The 17,351-nt window shown below is 46.0% G+C and overlaps 7 protein-coding genes across 7 annotated transcripts; 3 read left to right on the forward strand and 4 right to left on the reverse strand.

The window, feature by feature from the left end:
- The first annotated feature begins 2,693 nt into the window (after positions 1–2,693).
- Positions 2,694–3,405, forward strand: GGI43DRAFT_404410 (uncharacterized protein). Its single transcript, XM_083205920.1, has 3 exons — positions 2,694–2,711; positions 2,776–3,092; positions 3,159–3,405. Exons 2-3 carry the CDS (start codon positions 2,985–2,987, stop codon positions 3,321–3,323), a joined length of 273 nt encoding a protein of 90 aa, XP_083060945.1. The 5' UTR covers positions 2,694–2,711; positions 2,776–2,984; the 3' UTR covers positions 3,324–3,405.
- A 408-nt stretch (positions 3,406–3,813) lies between these two features.
- GGI43DRAFT_433947 (uncharacterized protein) lies at positions 3,814–5,042 on the reverse strand (the record flags this gene model as incomplete). The annotated part of the gene is made up of 2 exons (XM_083209824.1): positions 4,176–5,042; positions 3,814–4,112 (listed from the first exon to the last, which is right to left on the reverse strand). Exons 1-2 carry the CDS (start codon positions 4,900–4,902, stop codon positions 3,814–3,816), a joined length of 1,026 nt encoding a protein of 341 aa, XP_083060946.1. The 5' UTR covers positions 4,903–5,042.
- A 1,326-nt stretch (positions 5,043–6,368) lies between these two features.
- Positions 6,369–8,252, forward strand: GGI43DRAFT_433949 (major facilitator superfamily domain-containing protein; the record flags this gene model as incomplete). Its single annotated transcript, XM_083209825.1, has 4 exons — positions 6,369–6,561; positions 6,593–6,674; positions 6,886–7,046; positions 7,104–8,252. 4 exons carry the CDS (start codon positions 6,369–6,371, stop codon positions 8,234–8,236), a joined length of 1,569 nt encoding a protein of 522 aa, XP_083060947.1. The 3' UTR covers positions 8,237–8,252.
- A 1,133-nt stretch (positions 8,253–9,385) lies between these two features.
- Positions 9,386–10,424, reverse strand: GGI43DRAFT_404412 (uncharacterized protein; the record flags this gene model as incomplete). The annotated part of the gene is made up of 2 exons (XM_083205921.1): positions 10,042–10,424; positions 9,386–9,708 (listed from the first exon to the last, which is right to left on the reverse strand). Coding segments are annotated over exons 1-2 (296 nt in total), but the record flags the coding sequence as incomplete, so codon positions are not given.
- A 36-nt stretch (positions 10,425–10,460) lies between these two features.
- Positions 10,461–10,806, forward strand: GGI43DRAFT_404413 (uncharacterized protein; the record flags this gene model as incomplete). Its single annotated transcript, XM_083205922.1, has 1 exon — positions 10,461–10,806. Exon 1 carries the CDS (start codon positions 10,495–10,497, stop codon positions 10,801–10,803), a length of 309 nt encoding a protein of 102 aa, XP_083060949.1. The 5' UTR covers positions 10,461–10,494.
- A 1,505-nt stretch (positions 10,807–12,311) lies between these two features.
- Positions 12,312–13,670, reverse strand: GGI43DRAFT_372238 (uncharacterized protein). The gene is made up of 2 exons (XM_083202567.1): positions 13,183–13,670; positions 12,312–12,878 (listed from the first exon to the last, which is right to left on the reverse strand). Exons 1-2 carry the CDS (start codon positions 13,572–13,574, stop codon positions 12,623–12,625), a joined length of 648 nt encoding a protein of 215 aa, XP_083060950.1. The 5' UTR covers positions 13,575–13,670; the 3' UTR covers positions 12,312–12,622.
- A 991-nt stretch (positions 13,671–14,661) lies between these two features.
- On the reverse strand, positions 14,662–17,172 carry GGI43DRAFT_372298 (heterokaryon incompatibility domain-containing protein). Its single transcript, XM_083202568.1, has 2 exons — positions 16,430–17,172; positions 14,662–16,364 (listed from the first exon to the last, which is right to left on the reverse strand). Exons 1-2 carry the CDS (start codon positions 17,074–17,076, stop codon positions 15,173–15,175), a joined length of 1,839 nt encoding a protein of 612 aa, XP_083060951.1. The 5' UTR covers positions 17,077–17,172; the 3' UTR covers positions 14,662–15,172.
- Positions 17,173–17,351: the final 179 nt, after the last annotated feature.

The following is a 17,351-nucleotide window of genomic DNA, read 5'->3' on the forward strand; positions in this document are numbered from 1 at the left end:
GAATCAACAGAGCAAGTACCTACTTATTGAGAACCTTCACGGTACCTACTAGCATCATTCAAACGTTGAGAGAGAAGGAGTCATTCGCGCACTTTTAGGCACCAATAGGCGCCATGTGAACGCCAGATTAGTGATGCATCTGGCCCGCTAAAGGCGCCACAATGGACAATAGGTACCCAAGCCAGAGACTGCACGTATTGACGTATAATGCCTGCTATCCATATGAATGTTGCAGATGCCTGGATACTGCGCAAGCCCTGCATGTACATGTAGCTAATAGCGCTGCCGTTGGGTTGGGTGTGAAAGATTAGTGGGGGCCATCTGCTATAATGAATCGCCCACCAACAGACTCAGTGCGCCCACTCAGAGCTTCTCAAGATCGAGCATTCATCATTCGATTTACGATGTACAATTTCGGTCTTAAAAAGCGAGTCGTATAATTTGAACATGTTGGACATTGGACCAATAAGTGTCCACAAAGGGTGAGATAAGAACAAAACTCCAGTGATTCCTGCTTATCAGAGTTTATCTGTACCCAGCACGACTATAAGCTGACTACATGCACACTAATTTGGGGTTCATAGTAATGATAGCTGCACGATTTAGTGTGCAAGCGTGAATAGAAACCCAGAGCTTCGTTCAGGAAAAGAAATATGTACGCATGAATGCCCAGGCAGCTCGTGGACACGCTAAGCACATAATTCTATTCAACTGCAATATCTGTCCTCCGCAATACGCAACTGCTCGGTCTTGGCAAATAAACTGTACAAATAAATCCAGTCACAAATACTCGTCAGCTCAGTCCAATAATCCAAGTGTCACCATAACGTAGAATCTGAAAGGTGGGCTGCAAACAAGAAGTGTGACAGAGCACATCTCAAGGCATGCGATGTATCTTGGCACTCTCCGTCGAAGCCATGCAGATTTCCACAAGAATATAGAGCAACCTCAGCGGCATTGATTGACGAAATCTGGTTCCAGGGATCTGGTTCCTCTTTCAAGGTTGAATTTACAGCCACGGGAGCGAGCGGGACGAGAGAAAGAGGGTCCAGGGTGTGTATCTAATCAGCAAAGTGGAGTGTGCATAGTACATACGTAACTCTAATCTTTGCACCCGGATGGTAGGCCAGTCACATATTCTTGCGCATTTCATTCTGTCAAGGGAATGGAGCTGAGAATAGAAGGAATTCTTAGGTAAGTTACTCGGCATTTAGAAATGTGTATCCGGTCTCTACTTGCCATCGATTGGGGAGGTATCAACAGCCAGGCAAGAAGTTTTGCTACAAGTTGTATTAGCAGACTAAATATTTAATCGGGACTCCCTCGCGATAGCGCAGGTACAATCGGCCATTAGCGACCAAGAGCTGAATGAGGCGCGACGTCAAAGCGAGAAGAACTCTTTAAGAAGACGTTACGGCGTGAATATACCCAGCACAGACACGACGTTGAGGCTTGCGGACCGTGGCGGCAGCATGGGGTCTTCAGTGCTATTGCCCAGTTCAACGTCTCGATTGGGAGCATACCAAATACAAATACTCACGGTGGATAGCAGGATAATAGATAGCAAGACAATAGATAGCAAAGACGCAAATAGACCCCAAAACGTGCTGAGTACTACATGCTACAGTATATCCTTGTGTCGAAGAATAGGAGACCGGTCCTAAGCAAAGCTATAAGGGGCGCAATCTTACCCGCATGCATATTTTCAGCCGCATGATCGACCGCCGCCAAAGTACGAGTTGTGTAGGGCTACTCTGTACAGAAGGGTCATTTAAGCCCCTATCCGCCTCGGCTTGGTTGACTAGTTTCTCAGAACTGCCGGCATGATAATAACCCACAATCCATTTCGGCCTTGTCTGAAATAGCGTAGACATAATATTCTGGTGAAAAAATTTGCCTGGATCTTGCATGCCAACCATGGCGAGATTGTCATTCTAAAAATACCGGCTCTAGTCTCGCTTTGTCATTAATTCTTCTCGCATGATGTAAAATGATAACAGGCCCATAAGCCACAGTAAAACCTTGATGCTACTAATCATCGTCAACGTACTTTATTGACCATCCATGGATTTGAGGAATCAATTTCAAATTTCCTATTTCGGAATGTGTAGGTGGATCCGCGGTCCGTGCTAATTATCGACATTAGTCAGAATCACAAATTGACTTTATGGCCAATGGCTACCACTACTACCACCTGCTATATACCGTCACGAACATCTGCTTGGCAGACTTGAGATGTTTAAACCAATCATCATTGCTAATCATGAGAGCGGCAGGCAGCCGGTCCGCAAATGGGCCGCAGCTTCAGACGCGAATCCGCCGTTGGAGACAATACAAACCGGCGGCGAATCTCGATTACGGTGATGACCCAGATGCTGAGACGCCGCAGACGTCTTCTAGGCCATCAGCTAGACCATTGAGAAAGGGGATTGAGCTGGAATTCATTAATGCTGCACATCCTCAAGATGCCACCTCTTCGGCCGCCATTTCTAGCATTCGATCGCATACAGCACGAGATATTCATGCTTGCCGTCGCTCGTTGGCCTCGCAGCTGAAGGGGGGCGAGAGGAGAAGAATTCAAGTGGACGTTAACAAAGAGTTTGATTTAAATACAGCTTGGCCAGTGAATTTAATGATCCCTATTAACAACGATTTGCTTCATTGCTTTGCACGACCAATAACAAAGCTTGAACATTTTCTTCTCGACTACTGTAGGTAACAGCCGGATGAATTACTTTGAGAATTCTTTCCCCACATACCACTAACTAGCTATAGATGCAAAATCAGTTATCCCAGACGCTCGGCTTTGGTGTCCCCATGGCGACGAGGAACCCCTATTCCTTGAAGGTGCGAGGCTGTATTGGCTCCCCTTTGTAATCACAGACAGCGCCTTGTTAGCTGGTATCTTTCTATCCTCATGTCGTAATCTTGCACTTCATGGGCACCAAGCACAAGCAAATTATGATTATTCTCAAATTGCAACGATGTACAAACTCGAGTGCATCAGATCTGTAAATGCGGCTATTGCCGCAGAAAGGCCAGTCATTAGCGAAGCTACAATTGCGATAACCCTTCTATTATGCGCAGATGAAGTGAGTCCACAGCTATTTCTCAAGAAAATTTGCCGAGAGACGATATCTAATAGAAATGTTGCGTAGTTTATGTGCAAGAACCTAAATGCCTCAGTTCTGCATTTTGAGGGTATGAACAAAATGATAAAACTGAAGGGAGGCTTATCAAATCTCGGCACTAGTTGGTTTTTGGGAAAGGCTCTTGAATGGTGCAATTTGGAAAATATCCTGAAAATAAACTCACAAAGTTAAGCATCCTAGAAATACCAGGGATATTATATGAGACGTTAAATGCTTTGTACATTAATTCTATAGTAGCGAACTTCTTTCAAAACTTTTCCACTGTACAGACGTAAATCTGGCTCTAGAATCTACGAACACAGGCGCTGTGTATGTAAATGCTAGATCTAGACTGCTAGTCTAGACTGCTAGCAATTTACACTTAAATTAGCTTCATGCCAAACTGTGCTTTAGCTGTTGCAAAATAGTGGTCTTACAGGATCAATCTTCTGCCTAGTAGTGAAATAGGATGGAAGCCCGTAACAGAAATTAGCCGCTATATTGAGCGAGGTTTCTACGTTATAGCCAGAGAGATATTTCAAGCTTATTGCCAATCTTGTATATTTTGAGATAACACCGCAGATTTCTTGACTGGTCTTTTGGTTTTCTTTGTTATGATATTATCCTGTGATAACAAAATAATTCATCATACATTTGATCTGATGCGGCCGTTGTTCAGTATCTATGGAAGGCTGCTTATGTTCTCGCGAACCCCGTCCTCTAAACTTTTCCAGCCATCTTGTTGAGCCCACTTCTTCAACAGCTTCAGCGCAATTCTATCATCAGTTGTTGTAGTAATTGCAGCCGGTGTCGGGAAATCATCAACAAATTTCTGGGTCGGATAAAGACGTCGCATGATAGACAAGACATCATTCCAATTGAAAGGGCCGGCCCAGGCTTGGATGCGTTCCTCCTTGGTGTCCTCGTCAAGAACGGCAGCGACATGGAGGACTGCAACATCTTTGACATTCACATGTATTGCTGCGTCGTACTATTAACATACTGGGCAAACTCTCTGGGAGGCGTGGTCTAAGCGATACTCACATGTGGGCATCAAGGTAGCAAAAGTTGTGTCGCCCTTCCATAACCCGCTTATCCAGCCAGCAGTGCCCCTTGCATGGCTAGGGTGAAGCATAGCTCCAAACGTGGTAAATGGACTCACAACATTCAGTACATAGTTAGGCTTCTCGTCTTGAATGAACTTCCAAACAGCCTTCTCAGCCTCCACCTTACTCGCCATGTAGGTGATCATGCCGCGGGTGGCATCGTATGGTGGTGGAGCCCATGCTGCCTGCACAGCCGCGTCGTTCCAGGTGTCACGATCGACAAATCCCGATGAACCAGGGATAGGCATCGTGGCTGCACCAGCTGAGGATGTGAACACTATGCGTTTAACGGAAGGCTCGGCGGCAGCGGCGCGCAAAAGCGAAACGATGCCAGAAATTGTTTGTGGAATAACTTGCTTCGGGTCTGGATCCATGTTCGTGACTGTGGCAATATGAGCGATAGCTGCAACCCCTTTAATGGCATCACCAAAGGCATTTGGGGCTCCGAGGTCTGGCACCTGGATAAGCTCTAGATTGCCAGCCGCATGCTCCGCCGAAAACAGATCGTCTTTGAGCCAAGACGCCTTAGAAAGGTCACGAACCGTCCCACGCACTTTATATCCGTGGCGGAAGAATTCCTGCGCCACATGTGTTGCAATGTAGCCTGTGAGGCCTGTCACGAGGACGAGAGAACCTTGAGGGATAGCTGCAGTTGGTTCAGCCATGATGCTATGGGTTTATCAATTGGTGGTGAAGTTGGTGTTTAATGATACTCTTATCTTAATGAACGAATTCTTTCTTCTGAATCTATTACCCCTACTTATATACATTAATTGCTTCTCTCTTTTGCAAAGATATTGTTCACAAAGTCCACCTTGCTGAACAATCAGTCTCAGAATTAATAATTAGTATGATTAGTCTCTATAGAAAAGACTTGAATAGATTGATAATCATGGGCAAGTTTTTTCCACGGTTAGGAGTCTTAGCAGGGGAGCAGATCAACACACTAAGACTGGGACATAGACCGAAGCTAACTAGCGATATCCAAAAGTAATCCGATACCCGAATATTGGCGTAATTATTTCTTCTAAAACCAGCCCAAGCGAATCTAGAGCTACGAGGATATGAAATGGGTAGTACCATTGAAACAACACCCTCCTAGGAAGTGATTGAGAACTTACCATTCTAGGAATGTGTACAAAGAGTCTCTTTAAGCGGTCTATATTAGCAAGCGGCCGCTTGATCAATCTTTCCTGCAGTCTTAATGCGTCATTCATTCATTGGCGGAATTACACTGTCACCGATAAATATTCAAGGAATTACGCAGCAGAGAATAAAAGTGTCTCTCTTCACCTCCTTAAACTTTGACAGCCACCAATTAGGCTAGATCGGAGCGACAAGAACTTTTTTTCCTCTTTGGGAAGCTATACTATTTTAGCGGAGCTAAGACCTCCCTTGCTAACCGCTCTTTGCCTTGACAGCTGCCACCAGCTTACCCTGATGCCGGTGATATTAGGGATAAATGATTAGATATCCATCTCAATATATATAAAAAAGTGTTTTCGGAGTCAGCTCAAGTATTCTCGTGATATGTTTTTTTTTCGTATCCAATTTTGATCAAGTAAAATAGCAGATAGGAAATCCGTAAAACTAACATATAAACGACGTTCTCGCGAAATCCCTCACAGTCCCAAGTGTGGATGGAAACGAAACCCGGACTATCAGCCTGCTTTCGTTTCCACACACGTTTGGAACTCTATCTACATTAATACTAGCATTGATATATTGATAACCTGTGCGATATAACATCCGTGGATAAAGGTCCTCGGTATCGTTGCTTGCAGCTAACGACGCTAGCAGCCAATACCATGAATCTATTTCTCTCCTATTTCCGATGACAAATAGCCTCGAGAGCACATACGGACAAAATAGTCATGTTGCTTAATTCCGCAGCGGAGTGGGAACGCCCTAAATTGCTCAAATAAATCTTGGTAATGCATATTGCGTATTAGCGGTCTAAACTTTGGCCGAAGTACTCCATAGCTGTTGCGGACATATCCATTGACTCTGTAGAAGTTTTAACATTTAACCTAATATTACCTCTGTCTTTCTTCATTTTAAGTCAGCTTGTCATTTCTTGGTGATTAATTATTTGTTATATTGCAAGAGTTCTGTGATGAGGGACTTCACCATGTCCAAGCTAAAATCTCAAACAGTGGCTAGCATTGATGGTAATGCAGACGGCGAGACTAAACCGCAAGCTGAAATAGCAGAGCCTTTGGGCACGCCATCACTTCCTTCGACAGCAGTGGCTTTTATCCTCTTAGGATTGAGTTTACCCGTTTTTCTCATTGCCCTGGACACTTCCATTGTTGCAACAGTTGGTACTCCCATCAGCAGCGAGTCTGACGGTAGAACTGGCTAACAAACTTATGCTTCGTTCACAGGCTATTCCTTATATCACGGATCGATTTCGATCCACGCAGGATATTGGGTGGTATGGGAGCGCATATTTCCTTTCACTGTTCGTTTCTACAGCTCATTTGTATTGTATGATGTACTGTTGCTAATATTCGTTTACCCAGATGCTCATTACAGCCGATAAGTGGTAAACTCTACGCAACATTTTCTCTCAAAGCAAGCAAAGCTCCTACCGAAACACTTATGGGAGAAATTTATTCTAACTGCCGGTAGTGGACATTCCTCAGCTTCTTTGCCGTCTTTGAGCTCGGCTCTCTACTATGTGCCACGGCTGTGAGCTCTAATATGTTTATTGGGGGACGTGCTGTTGCAGGAGCTGGAGGAGCAGGTATCGTGTCAGGTGCCTTTTCCATCGTTGCATTCATTGCTCCAATGCAAAAAAGACCATGTAAGAGCTGCTTTCTTCTACTAGCATCTGCTCCCTGAAGTTAACCCAAAGAGTTAGTGTACATCGGGTTTATATCTTCTTTTTTTGGTGTTGCAACTGTGATTGGCCCTCTAATCGGAGGAGCTTTTACGGAACATGTATCTTGGCGATGGTGTTTCTACATCAACCTACCAATCGGTGCAGTAGCCGGCCTGGTGTTGACGTTGGTCTTCGATCCACCTACGAGAGCGATAGAAACAGAACCCATCGCCCGCCGCATCCGGGCTCTCGATTTAATCGGTGCATTTCTTTTCATCCCGGCAATCTTGATGGCTTTACTTGCACTTCAATGGGGAGGATCCACATATCCCTGGAAGTCAGCGACTATCATCGGGCTTTTCCTCGGGTTCGGAGGTCTCTCTGTGGTCTTCGTCATCTGGCAGTTTTACAAAGGTGAAGCAGCCATGCTGCCCATGCCCATCCTCCTCAACCGCACTGTTGCTTTTAGCAGCCTGACTTTAGCGTTTGCATATGGTGCAATATTTTCAGTCGTATATTATCTTCCAGAGTGGTTTCAAGTTGTCAAAGGAGCGGGTCCAATTAGAAGCGGTATCATGAATCTCCCGACTTTCATTCCGCAAATCGCCGCCGCCCTCCTATCTGGAGCGTTGGCCCCCCAACTGGGCCCTATAAATCCCTGGATCTATATTGGTTGTGCTTTCATGGCTATCGGAATTGGTCTCTATGGTACATTTGATTTATCCACGCCCTCTGCACATTGGATTGGGTACCAAATCCTTCCAGGCATAGGATTTGGCATGATGGCCCAAATGCCCGTTGTAGCTGTGCAAGCCACCTTGCCAACTTTGCAAAGCCCTCTTGGCGTTTCTACAGCCACTTTCTTTCAATTCTTTGGCAGTGCCATTTTTCTAGCGATTTCTCAAGCTATTTTTGCTAATATTTTCGTTGAGAAGTTGACGGTGGACATCCCCGGTGTTGATTTACAGAGCCTGCTCCTCAGTGGCTCGGGAGCTATTCGCGAGCTTGTACCCCCAGACGATTTACCAATTGTTCTGGCTGCATTTAACAAGGCTCTCGTAGGTACATTCTATCTCTCTGCGGCGGCGTCTGCAGCTGCGGTTATGATATCGTTTGGGATACCTTGGATCAATATTAAAGGAAAAGATTTGATGATGGAGCCTGGAGCATGATACGATGTAAAGGATCATGCTTTGTTACCAGCGACCTGCGCCGAAATAAACTGGTAACTAGTTAGGATATGCTAAAGGAAATTTATGCCCTGAAATCTTTAAATATTTAGAGAAGTTACATTATTATTCAACAGCCCTGTTGAAGATCTGATATTGTGGTTAATCCATCGACTTGTAAGGATTTATGACAAAAGGCTTCACATAATTCCCAATATAATTGATATGTCTACTTTGGTGTTCATACTTTGATTGGTGCAGATATTTTGCCACCTTTCTACCGCATGTAACGGACTTTGGCTGTCTTCTTGGCGGGAGAGGGGTGCGAAGAATATTTCTTTCTTCTGCATGACCGGCATGCGATTCCAGCAACGGATGATGGCTGGGCCTCAGTGAAAGAGTATTTCATGCAGCTCGAGAAGAGAACAGGGGGGTAAAGTACTTCCTATTTCATCATCTCCAGCCAAGTTTGATCTGGGTCCAGCCATTGGGCGGGGTTACAGCATGACAAAGGGCCCACTGCATCTGGTCTTGTCTTCCTTTTTTCCCACAGATTCTAGCCTTCGCTCCCGCCCTTGTCCGTCCTTGTCCTTCACCCCTCCCGGCGCTAAACTAGCAAGGTTCGAAATCAAAATCTTTGACTCACCCCTTGGCCGAGATCACATTATACACTTGTATCTAACGGCCGCCTAGACCAGAGTCGCTTGCTCGGAAAAGGAAGCAAGTGCAAACCAGTACCGCGGATTTTCTTGGGTTTTGGTCCCCACCCATACTCACCTCGCCTGTCCCCAATTTCTTGTCTTGGGGCCAAGGGCCTCGTTAGGACATCTTGCAATTCCGACACCGCTTCAGCTAAATGGGAGGCATTGCGTTTTGACGTTTTACACGTAGGCGGTTAAACGTACATGTAGATTTTGCTCCACCCAAAGCCCCATAAAACATCTGGTACATGTACTTCAGACGGTCACTAATATCTAGCGGCGGCCGGCTCCTACTTAGCGCTACAAGGCAACTAGCTTGGGCTGCTAATCTGAAATGCCACACAAAATGACGTTATGGCGCGGCTTGGTCAGGCATTCCGCCAGACAACCAACAGTTTTTGTACGCGAATGAACTACGGGGAAGCTATTAATTAACGGAAATATATCAATATTGTAAAATCAAATAATTCGCATACAAATGATGGCTGACTACTATCAAAACCCTGCGTCCTCGCAGGTCATTTATTAACACGAGTATCTCCGCCACTCGAACCGTTCTGGCCAAACTTCTCATCGAATTCCAGTAGCTGCACCTGCATTCGAGCTTCTGCTTCAGCCTGAGTTTGCGCATGGCCAAATACAATAGGCGACCGTAGATGGCCATTAACAGGCCTTTCCCCGCCTTCTTTAGTAAAGCGGTCCATATTATAAGTTAAATGGGCAGGGACCTGTATCGCAATTTGAGTTTTATCAACACCATTGCTAGCTTGTTCACTATGGGGGGTTTTTATTAGCTCATGCATATATCTTGCAATCTGTAATATGGTTGAGTAAAAATTGTGCAGTGAGCTTCCAGCGTGCAAGTATAGGGTAGAGATAGTTTTTTTTTTTTTTTTTTTTTTTTAAATCGACACCAAATCCTGTGCAGCTACAGAGGCACTCGTTTACTTCTCAAAGGCATATACAAGTGGTAGTGGTAGAAAGTATAGCCAATTGGCAATACGCCAGCTGTACACTTTCCTCCCCTCTTTTTAAGACGTGTGTCTAAGGAAGTAGTGAAAGAGGAGGTGAACTGAAAAAGAAAATTTTCTCTTGAGATATGCTTACACATTACTTCCACTGCAAACTGCGCGGGTAGATGAAACAGACATCTCGATGCTTCTTGGAGTTCTTTTATCTGATGAGTGCTACAGGTAGGCACTCAGTAGATACCTACCAGGTAGGTAGATAGAGAAAGAGATAGTCAGTACCTATACGTACTGTTGCGTACTAGGATACTAAAAAATTGAAAGATACAATGTGCACTGGTGGGCTTTGCAAAGATAGCTGCAGAAACTTGGACTAGGAAGAATCGCTGAGGAGATAGGGGTGAGAGAGCATCATGAGGGCAGAAGGGGTCATTATATAAGAAGACGAAGAAATGAGAAAGGAACTAGAGGCGCTTTTCAAGTTATAGTTCAACATGCTTAACTCATAAGGCTAAGGTGCTGTGGCTACCATCCGTCCATTTAATGCTAGGTTGGCTAGAGATAGAGCATATATTTCTGCGCTACGCTACTGATGAGCCGAGCTTTCCTTTCCCAGGCGCTGCCCTTTCGCTGGCTAGCATATGCAGTTCTAATCTCCCGAAATACAGGCGAAAGGCGTTCGGCCAGTCACCAATCACAGGCTGTTTGGACCGAATCCTTTGTGCTTATAATCCTGCCAGGAACGGGCCGCTGCCAATCACCGTGCGTGGCATTGTGGGTGGCTCCACGCCGGCGAAAGAAAATTGTAAGCGTGCAGGTGTTCGTTGAGTTGCGAAATTCGCCCGCACAGGCATTACTCGTGGAGCGCGGAGAGTCTTGCACTGCCCGCCTGTCAATTTGATCCGCTATTCCCTGTACCCACACCACCACCACCACCACTAAAACCAGATGGAGATCCAAGTCGCCAGCCACTGGATCAGTGCTAAGTATTGGGTCCGAATCGCGGTTCCACTGGCAGCGTGTTTGTGCCAATCCTGTACCGCCTTAGTCCCGTGGTCAACTGTTAACCTTTCGCAATGTCTTTTCTTCTTCCGCTGTCGCTGCTGTTTCGGTGCTTCAATAGCCTAATAATGAGGACAATACAGAGTAATGCCTGCAATAACTAGCTTGTGCAGCTAACGTCATCCTAATGGCTAGCACCAAGAAGTACCTACATGTAATACCTAGGTAGTTCCATGTCAATGACAACGACCACAGCGATAGTTACTCCGTACCAATCCGAGCCTGTTGGTCCGCTCAACATCACACCTCTGAAGATTTCAGCACAGGAAGAGCGAGACTGTGGGCGGGATTAAAAAAAAAGAGGTCTAAACAGTTAGATCTACGGCAACTCTTGGGGGTTGTCATCCAGAGGTGAATATAGATGTATACATGTAGTTAAACTTGTCGTGCTAAGGGCAAAGGCCGCCGTTGAAAGCAAGGCGACTTAGCCTTCAACACACGTCCTGTGTTTGCAACAGCTGCGGACGCTAGCGTTAGTGTGGTGGGCCGAGTGATGTCGAGGTGGGGTATAGATTTAGTGCTATGGATCTTATACACATCGTAGCATCGCAGCATCGCAGTACGGCACATGGTATCGTAGCATTTTCTGCTGCTTATAATCGAACGGAGAGAAAATTAAACGTTTAACCGCTGGTGTCCTATTTTGCGCTCTATGCCACATCTTCTTCCCAATTGTTCCTGGAAAACTTTACTGCCGGGATGTTGCTGGCGGGCTATTCTTGATCCAAATGTAAGTTGCCTACATGTACCTTAGTCAACGGCCATACTGAGCGACCGAAGCAAGTTCGAAGAGCCACCCCAGCTCTGTGGCAGTTGACGAATAGGATTACAGGCCCTGCACGCAGAGGCGCATGTTTACAGGTAGAGGAAAAAACGCAATTCTACTACATGTAGGCACTTGCACGGCGCTCGTCATTTTTCGCGCTTCGGTATATTTTCTGCATACTTTCTCAAGGACGTCTCGCCGCCGCTCGGCTTTACCACCGAATACGAATGCCGTCTGGGAGGTGTATTTGGCTCGGGAACGGAGCATCATATTCTAGAACATGCATAGTCTTTGTCATTGGCAATGCATCGAGAGAAGAAATCCGATGTTCTCTTCAATACTTTCTACTGCAGGCCGAAAAATTCTACCCCTCTTCTCCAAAGCCGATATCTCTAGCCGCTTATGGACACAAAAATGCAGCTTGGTCTTTCTAAAGCTGATCTGAGCCTATCAGGCATGTAGTGCAGATCTTTGGATCTAGGTTGATCTTTGTATAAAACTAATCAGAGCCTATCAATTACACAAGGTATATCTATAAACTTACCAGAGCCTATGAAGTATACAGGGAAGCCTCTAAATCTACCCAAATACACGCTACCTGTAGCGTTATGGAGATGTAACCTGCTATTGGAGTTGGCCCCCATATGAAGGGAATTTTATAGCGTCCAAGGTTAAGCGGTACTCCAGCCTTTTGACCGGGGACGAGATCTTTGGCTGGCTAACCATTGCACTTTGGTATGATCTACAGGCACGCAGAGAAGCGGTTTAATCTAGAAATAAATCAATCAGCAGCACTGAATTATGAGCATAAATAATCTCTTAGGCTAGCCAAGACTGGCTGAGTAGGTACATAAAATATCAACCCCATGTTATGTATTAGTACACTGATTCCTCAAGAGTCGGTACATGCACCTTCGCCGCTCGCACCGCCTTTCTGGCCAAATTTCTTATCAAACGCAAGTAGCTGCACCTGCATTCGAGCTTCTGCCTCAGCCTCCGTTTGCGCTTGACTAAATACGATAGGCGATCGTAGATGACCATTTGCAGGTGTTTCACCTTCTTTAACAAAGCAATCTATATTATAAGTTGGATGGACAGGGACCTGGACTACGACTTGGGTTTTGCGGCTATCAACATCGGTTTGCAGACTATAAAACCCTTTTATTAGCACATGCATGCATATGTGTTCTCCGTGCATGTAGCTCAGTGACAGTTGTAAATAAGTCTGCGACAATCTAGATCAGATGGTCTTTTTTTAGGCCGTTATTACAACATGAGTAGATACAGAGGTAGATAGAAGTGGTAGTATTGATAAAAGGCAAATTCAGTGAACAAGAATGACCAACAATGGGCCGGTGAAGCGCTACTGGCCCTTCTTTAAAGTGTGCTGAAGGAAGCAGCGACAAAAGAGAGTGAAGTAAAAAGAAAACTTTCTCATTGATATATGCTTACCCATTACTACTGCCGCAGACCGCGCGGGTAGATGAATCAGACATCTCGAGGCCCCGTAGTGTGCCTATTATAGGTACTTGGGCACTGAAGGCTGCGATGTATAATGTGTGCCCGTTGTTTTGCACAAATATAGTGTAAAGAAGGTAAATAGCCAAGAAAGGTAAAGAGATAGCAATGGTGAATGCTCCATGATGAGATGAGAAGCGGATAGGCCTTATATATGTAATGGAAAGGTAGGCGAGTCGGTTTTCAATATTATCTATTACTCTCTTAATGGCAGCTCTCAGGTCAAAGACTGGCCTGTTTAGGGAAAAAAAATTATGTGGGCCTCCGTTACTGTTTGAGACAGTGTCTATCCAGTCGGGATTGTACCTATCGCGCATCGTCGACATGTCGTCTCCCACTATAACGCGCGTCAAGGGGCCAGTTCTACCGTTGCATCGAGCGCAGAGACAGCTGACTGGCTGCCTTAGTATGGTGCCGCATGATTTGATGCAGGTTCTTGTTTTCCGGGATGGGCCTTATTTTTTGCCATCACTCGAATCAAGAAACCAATTACTCATCTACTAATATCACCACCGTGCATGAGGACCAGCGCTAGCTTTTCAGCTACCGCCTTTTTCTTTATATCCAATGTAAGGGCTAAACGACTGTACTTTCCGAGACTGTGTAATCTCTATGCGGACACAAGTACTCCGTACATGCGCCAAGGCCAAAAGAAAATAGAAAAAAGATGTGGCTTAGCTGCCCAATCGGCGGCTGCTGCCTCCATCCATCTGCAAAAAAAGAAAACAAGGAACCCTTGCAATGAAAATGGGACACGCCTTCTCGCCGGCCGCAGAGGATCTGGTTTAGTCAAAGGAGCCATGCCCGGTGGAAACTTCTCAATCATTACAAAAAATGGGCGATGGTGTTGTTGCCTGGTGCATTTGTTGAACTCGGGACCCCTGACCGATCTTGAGATTTGACTGTATCCGCACTGCAGCAAGGACTTCTGGGTCAGTAAGCGATTCCGACAAATTCCCTTTCTCTTTGTATATCCATGTTATTATTGTTATGTCGCTGAAACACTTAAAGCAATTTCTCCTCTGAAATTCCAAATGCAGTTCATATCCAGCCTTTATTGTATCGCAATTGTCACTGACATTAACTCCGTTGCACATCTATCAAGGCATCAGGCATCAGGCATTATCCCAGCCCTCCCAATGGCTCACCGCTGCCCACTATACATGGATGTAGGTGGCTGCTGGCTGTAAATACATGTACTTACTGCCGCCCAGATACCATCGTGGTGCGTGCACCTGGCATCTTAACAATATTGAATCATCTCATCTTTCCTGGGCCGTAACTATTTCGTATCAACGCTGGTGATACCAGTAATATCCCCATTTGTCTTTACAGACACAGTCTACCTATATAATGAATTCAGATAATTCTCATGCTCCTCCCAATATAGCCGTCGGCCTTCCATCCCCTTTTACTCATCCATACTTAGATCGGGGGACTTGGGCAGGTTCATAGAATAATTCACATTTTCACTTGCTACAGCTGCATTTTTCACAAGCGCGAGACGCAGTTGGATCAAACTATTCGCCGGCATCACTTTGACCAGCCATCTTTGAGTCCGTCGGCTTGGTGAGAAGAGATGGGTCTAAAATAAAAGAGGAGTTGTGCAAGCGACCAACCCCTGCTGACGGGCTGATTCAATGCGAGGGTTATAAAAATCTTGGATGAGATACTTCGAGTTGGTGCATCCGCATTAATAGCCGACGAGCCGATCCAGAATACACACACGAGACTAATAGAGATTATTTCATAGAATATATAAATAACAGCTTGAATCCTTTCTCGTATATTTGCGTAACGGATCAGAATTCCCTATTAATTGGTGGTAAGCTAAATATTTTGTTAAGAAATTGTTCCGGAGTTGTGGCTCCTTCTGAACAACTCGCCTCCTAGTCCATATCGACTCACAGTATCTTGATGAGTTCTACCACTGGCGCTCGTTTGAAATGGATTTTTCTGCTGATCTGCGTATTTTTGTCCCCCCAATGTGCACAGAAACGACATATCTCCGATGGTCAAGATGAGCATACTTGGATCTGACAGCTTCATCGGGCAATTCCCGAATGTCGGGGCCCAACTCGATTTGTGCGCCTGAGCCCTTCTTTGATGGCACTTTGTTGTCTTGAATATTGACCATGTTGACAGATAAGCTGATGACTAGATTGTGGTTATTGGCAGTTAATATCTCCGTCTTCCGATCACAAACACTCCTCCATGTCAAAACGCCGCTAGTGGGCGCGTGCTTGAAGAGGACGAAGTTGCGAATCTCATCGAGAAGCGTCCCACCCCGCTCATTCCTAGACCGCTCAATTGCGTTGAAGACGTCCTTGGTGCTGGAATCTTTGTCCGTATAGAGAACAGCGAGAGGGCGCGACACGCCCTGCGGATTCATGAAGATGCCGCAAACCAGAAGACAACTACATGCATGCACACCTTGGTAGTTGATATCGAAGCCCTTGAAGCCAGTGAAGAGAGGGCTGATAACGCTACCTGCCGCTCGGGGCAAGGAGGACTCCATCGTCAGAAAATATCCCCCTTGTGGGTTCCAAAGAGCATCCGGCGCAGAGATATGGTCCGTAATTGTATACGATGGATTGGCCGGTTGATAATGGACGTAAATGCGGCTATCCAGCTCGCAGGCTATTTGACGATTTTCCTCGGGCCGCAGAGACTTTCGAATGTAAACAGTCGTTCTTTTACCACTCCATATTCTGGAGTCAGAAGTGGCAAATAACTGATCTGGATATTGTCGCACAAAACCACTGCCTGTTTTTCGAAGGAAGATACCGAGCCACTCTTTCCCCGTCCGAGTGACACAATTCAGGGCCAAGATATATCCGGACGCTTCGACAAACCCCAGTTTTGCCTCCATTCGCAATCCATTGTTTGTCATGGAATACTCGAAATTTTGACTGAGATAATCATGATATGCTAGAATATCTTGGAAGTGACCGAACTCGGAAGGGTCTCGTGCAAGAATCCCTCTGAATCTTTGTTTCGAGGTTTCTGAGTCTGGTTTAGCTTTCCAGGCAAATAATGACAAATCAGTGCTCTCCCTGCATATCTCTTCTTGCAGTCGAAGAAATGCCTTGGCCCCTTCACCGTATATCAGTGGCCTGAGATGTGGTTAATCTTCACCTTCTTGGCAAGTACATATGGGAATGCAAAAGGAGGCAAGTACATGTTGATATTAAAGATCCCCAGTAGACAATAAGCCATGTCTTCCACCCTCGTAGTCTTGCGAGCCGAGGCCCATGACATTTTTCTCCCGACAGGGATTTCCGGAAGACAGGCGCTGTTCTGCAGAACATGCATGTCTATCCCGGTCTTCTGTGAGATTCCCGAGCGCAAAGTAAAGCGGTCTCCCCGAGGCTGCCACGCGCTATCGAAAAATTCGAGCTTCTGCGGCGCGACGAGCTCCTGCAGCGTCCAGCCTCGGCTGAACCAGCGATACTCTCCTCCAGCCAGCCAGTCGAGCATGGGGCCTCCGCCGGCAACCGACGGCAGGTCTGAGATGAATGCAAAGCAGACTTGAGCCTGTTTGTACCACTCGAACATGGAGTTGATGGCTTCCGTTAGCTCAGCGCTGCTCATCTTATCGATGCAGCAAGTATCAACCCATGCGTACTTGAGGCCCCGTGACCTTGCTATTTGGCATGTCTTTTGGATCTTGGAGAACCCGGCTTTTTGCCTGGCAAAGTCCAAGTTGGCAAAGTCCTGCAACGAAACCTCATCGTGCTCCCACGTATGCGAGAGAATAGCGTATTGCACATTCCGAGGCTCCAGGACACATTCTAGTAAAAGATTGGTAGTGTTGATTAGCCACATTTTAGAACATACGCTGCCTCTTGCGGAAATGGAGGCAACGCCTACAACAGGGGGGTTGGCGGGGTTGGCGGGGTGGAGCTGCTCGTACGCAGCGTGGGGACAAAATTAGGTATTTTGAGGGATGCGGCAACAATAAAATGGTCTAGTATTGACGAAGGAATTTGAACATATCGTACTATATGGTGTAGTATTGATGAAGGTGGTGGGTAGGATGCCTCAGGCATGGGTGAGCAAGCCCTCCGCTTCTCGAGACGGGCCGGCCCGAGAAGCTGAAC

The sequence above is a fragment of the Trichoderma evansii genome (assembly GCF_050947405.1).
Source record: "Trichoderma evansii strain SZMC 28006 chromosome Unknown GGI43scaffold_9, whole genome shotgun sequence".
Taxonomy (NCBI): domain Eukaryota; kingdom Fungi; phylum Ascomycota; class Sordariomycetes; order Hypocreales; family Hypocreaceae; genus Trichoderma; species Trichoderma evansii.

What these genes read in the sequence shown, in the direction of transcription:
- GGI43DRAFT_404410 (XM_083205920.1), top strand. Translation starts at nt 2,985, where the DNA reads ATGTACAAACTCGAGTGCATCAGATCTGTAAATGCGGCTATTGCCGCA. An exon ending in TTCTATTATGCGCAGATGAA is followed by an intron (nt 3,093 to 3,158) that starts GTGAGTCCACAG and finishes AATGTTGCGTAG; the next exon opens with TTTATGTGCAAGAACCTAAA.
- GGI43DRAFT_372238 (XM_083202567.1), bottom strand. Translation starts at nt 13,574, where the DNA reads ATGTCGACGATGCGCGATAGGTACAATCCCGACTGGATAGACACTGTC. An exon ending in GTCTGCGGCAGTAGTAATGG is followed by an intron (nt 12,879 to 13,182) that starts GTAAGCATATAT and finishes AGGGTTTTATAG; the next exon opens with TCTGCAAACCGATGTTGATA.
- GGI43DRAFT_372298 (XM_083202568.1), bottom strand. Translation starts at nt 17,076, where the DNA reads ATGTGGCTAATCAACACTACCAATCTTTTACTAGAATGTGTCCTGGAG. An exon ending in GGGATCTTTAATATCAACAT is followed by an intron (nt 16,365 to 16,429) that starts GTACTTGCCTCC and finishes ACCACATCTCAG; the next exon opens with GCCACTGATATACGGTGAAG.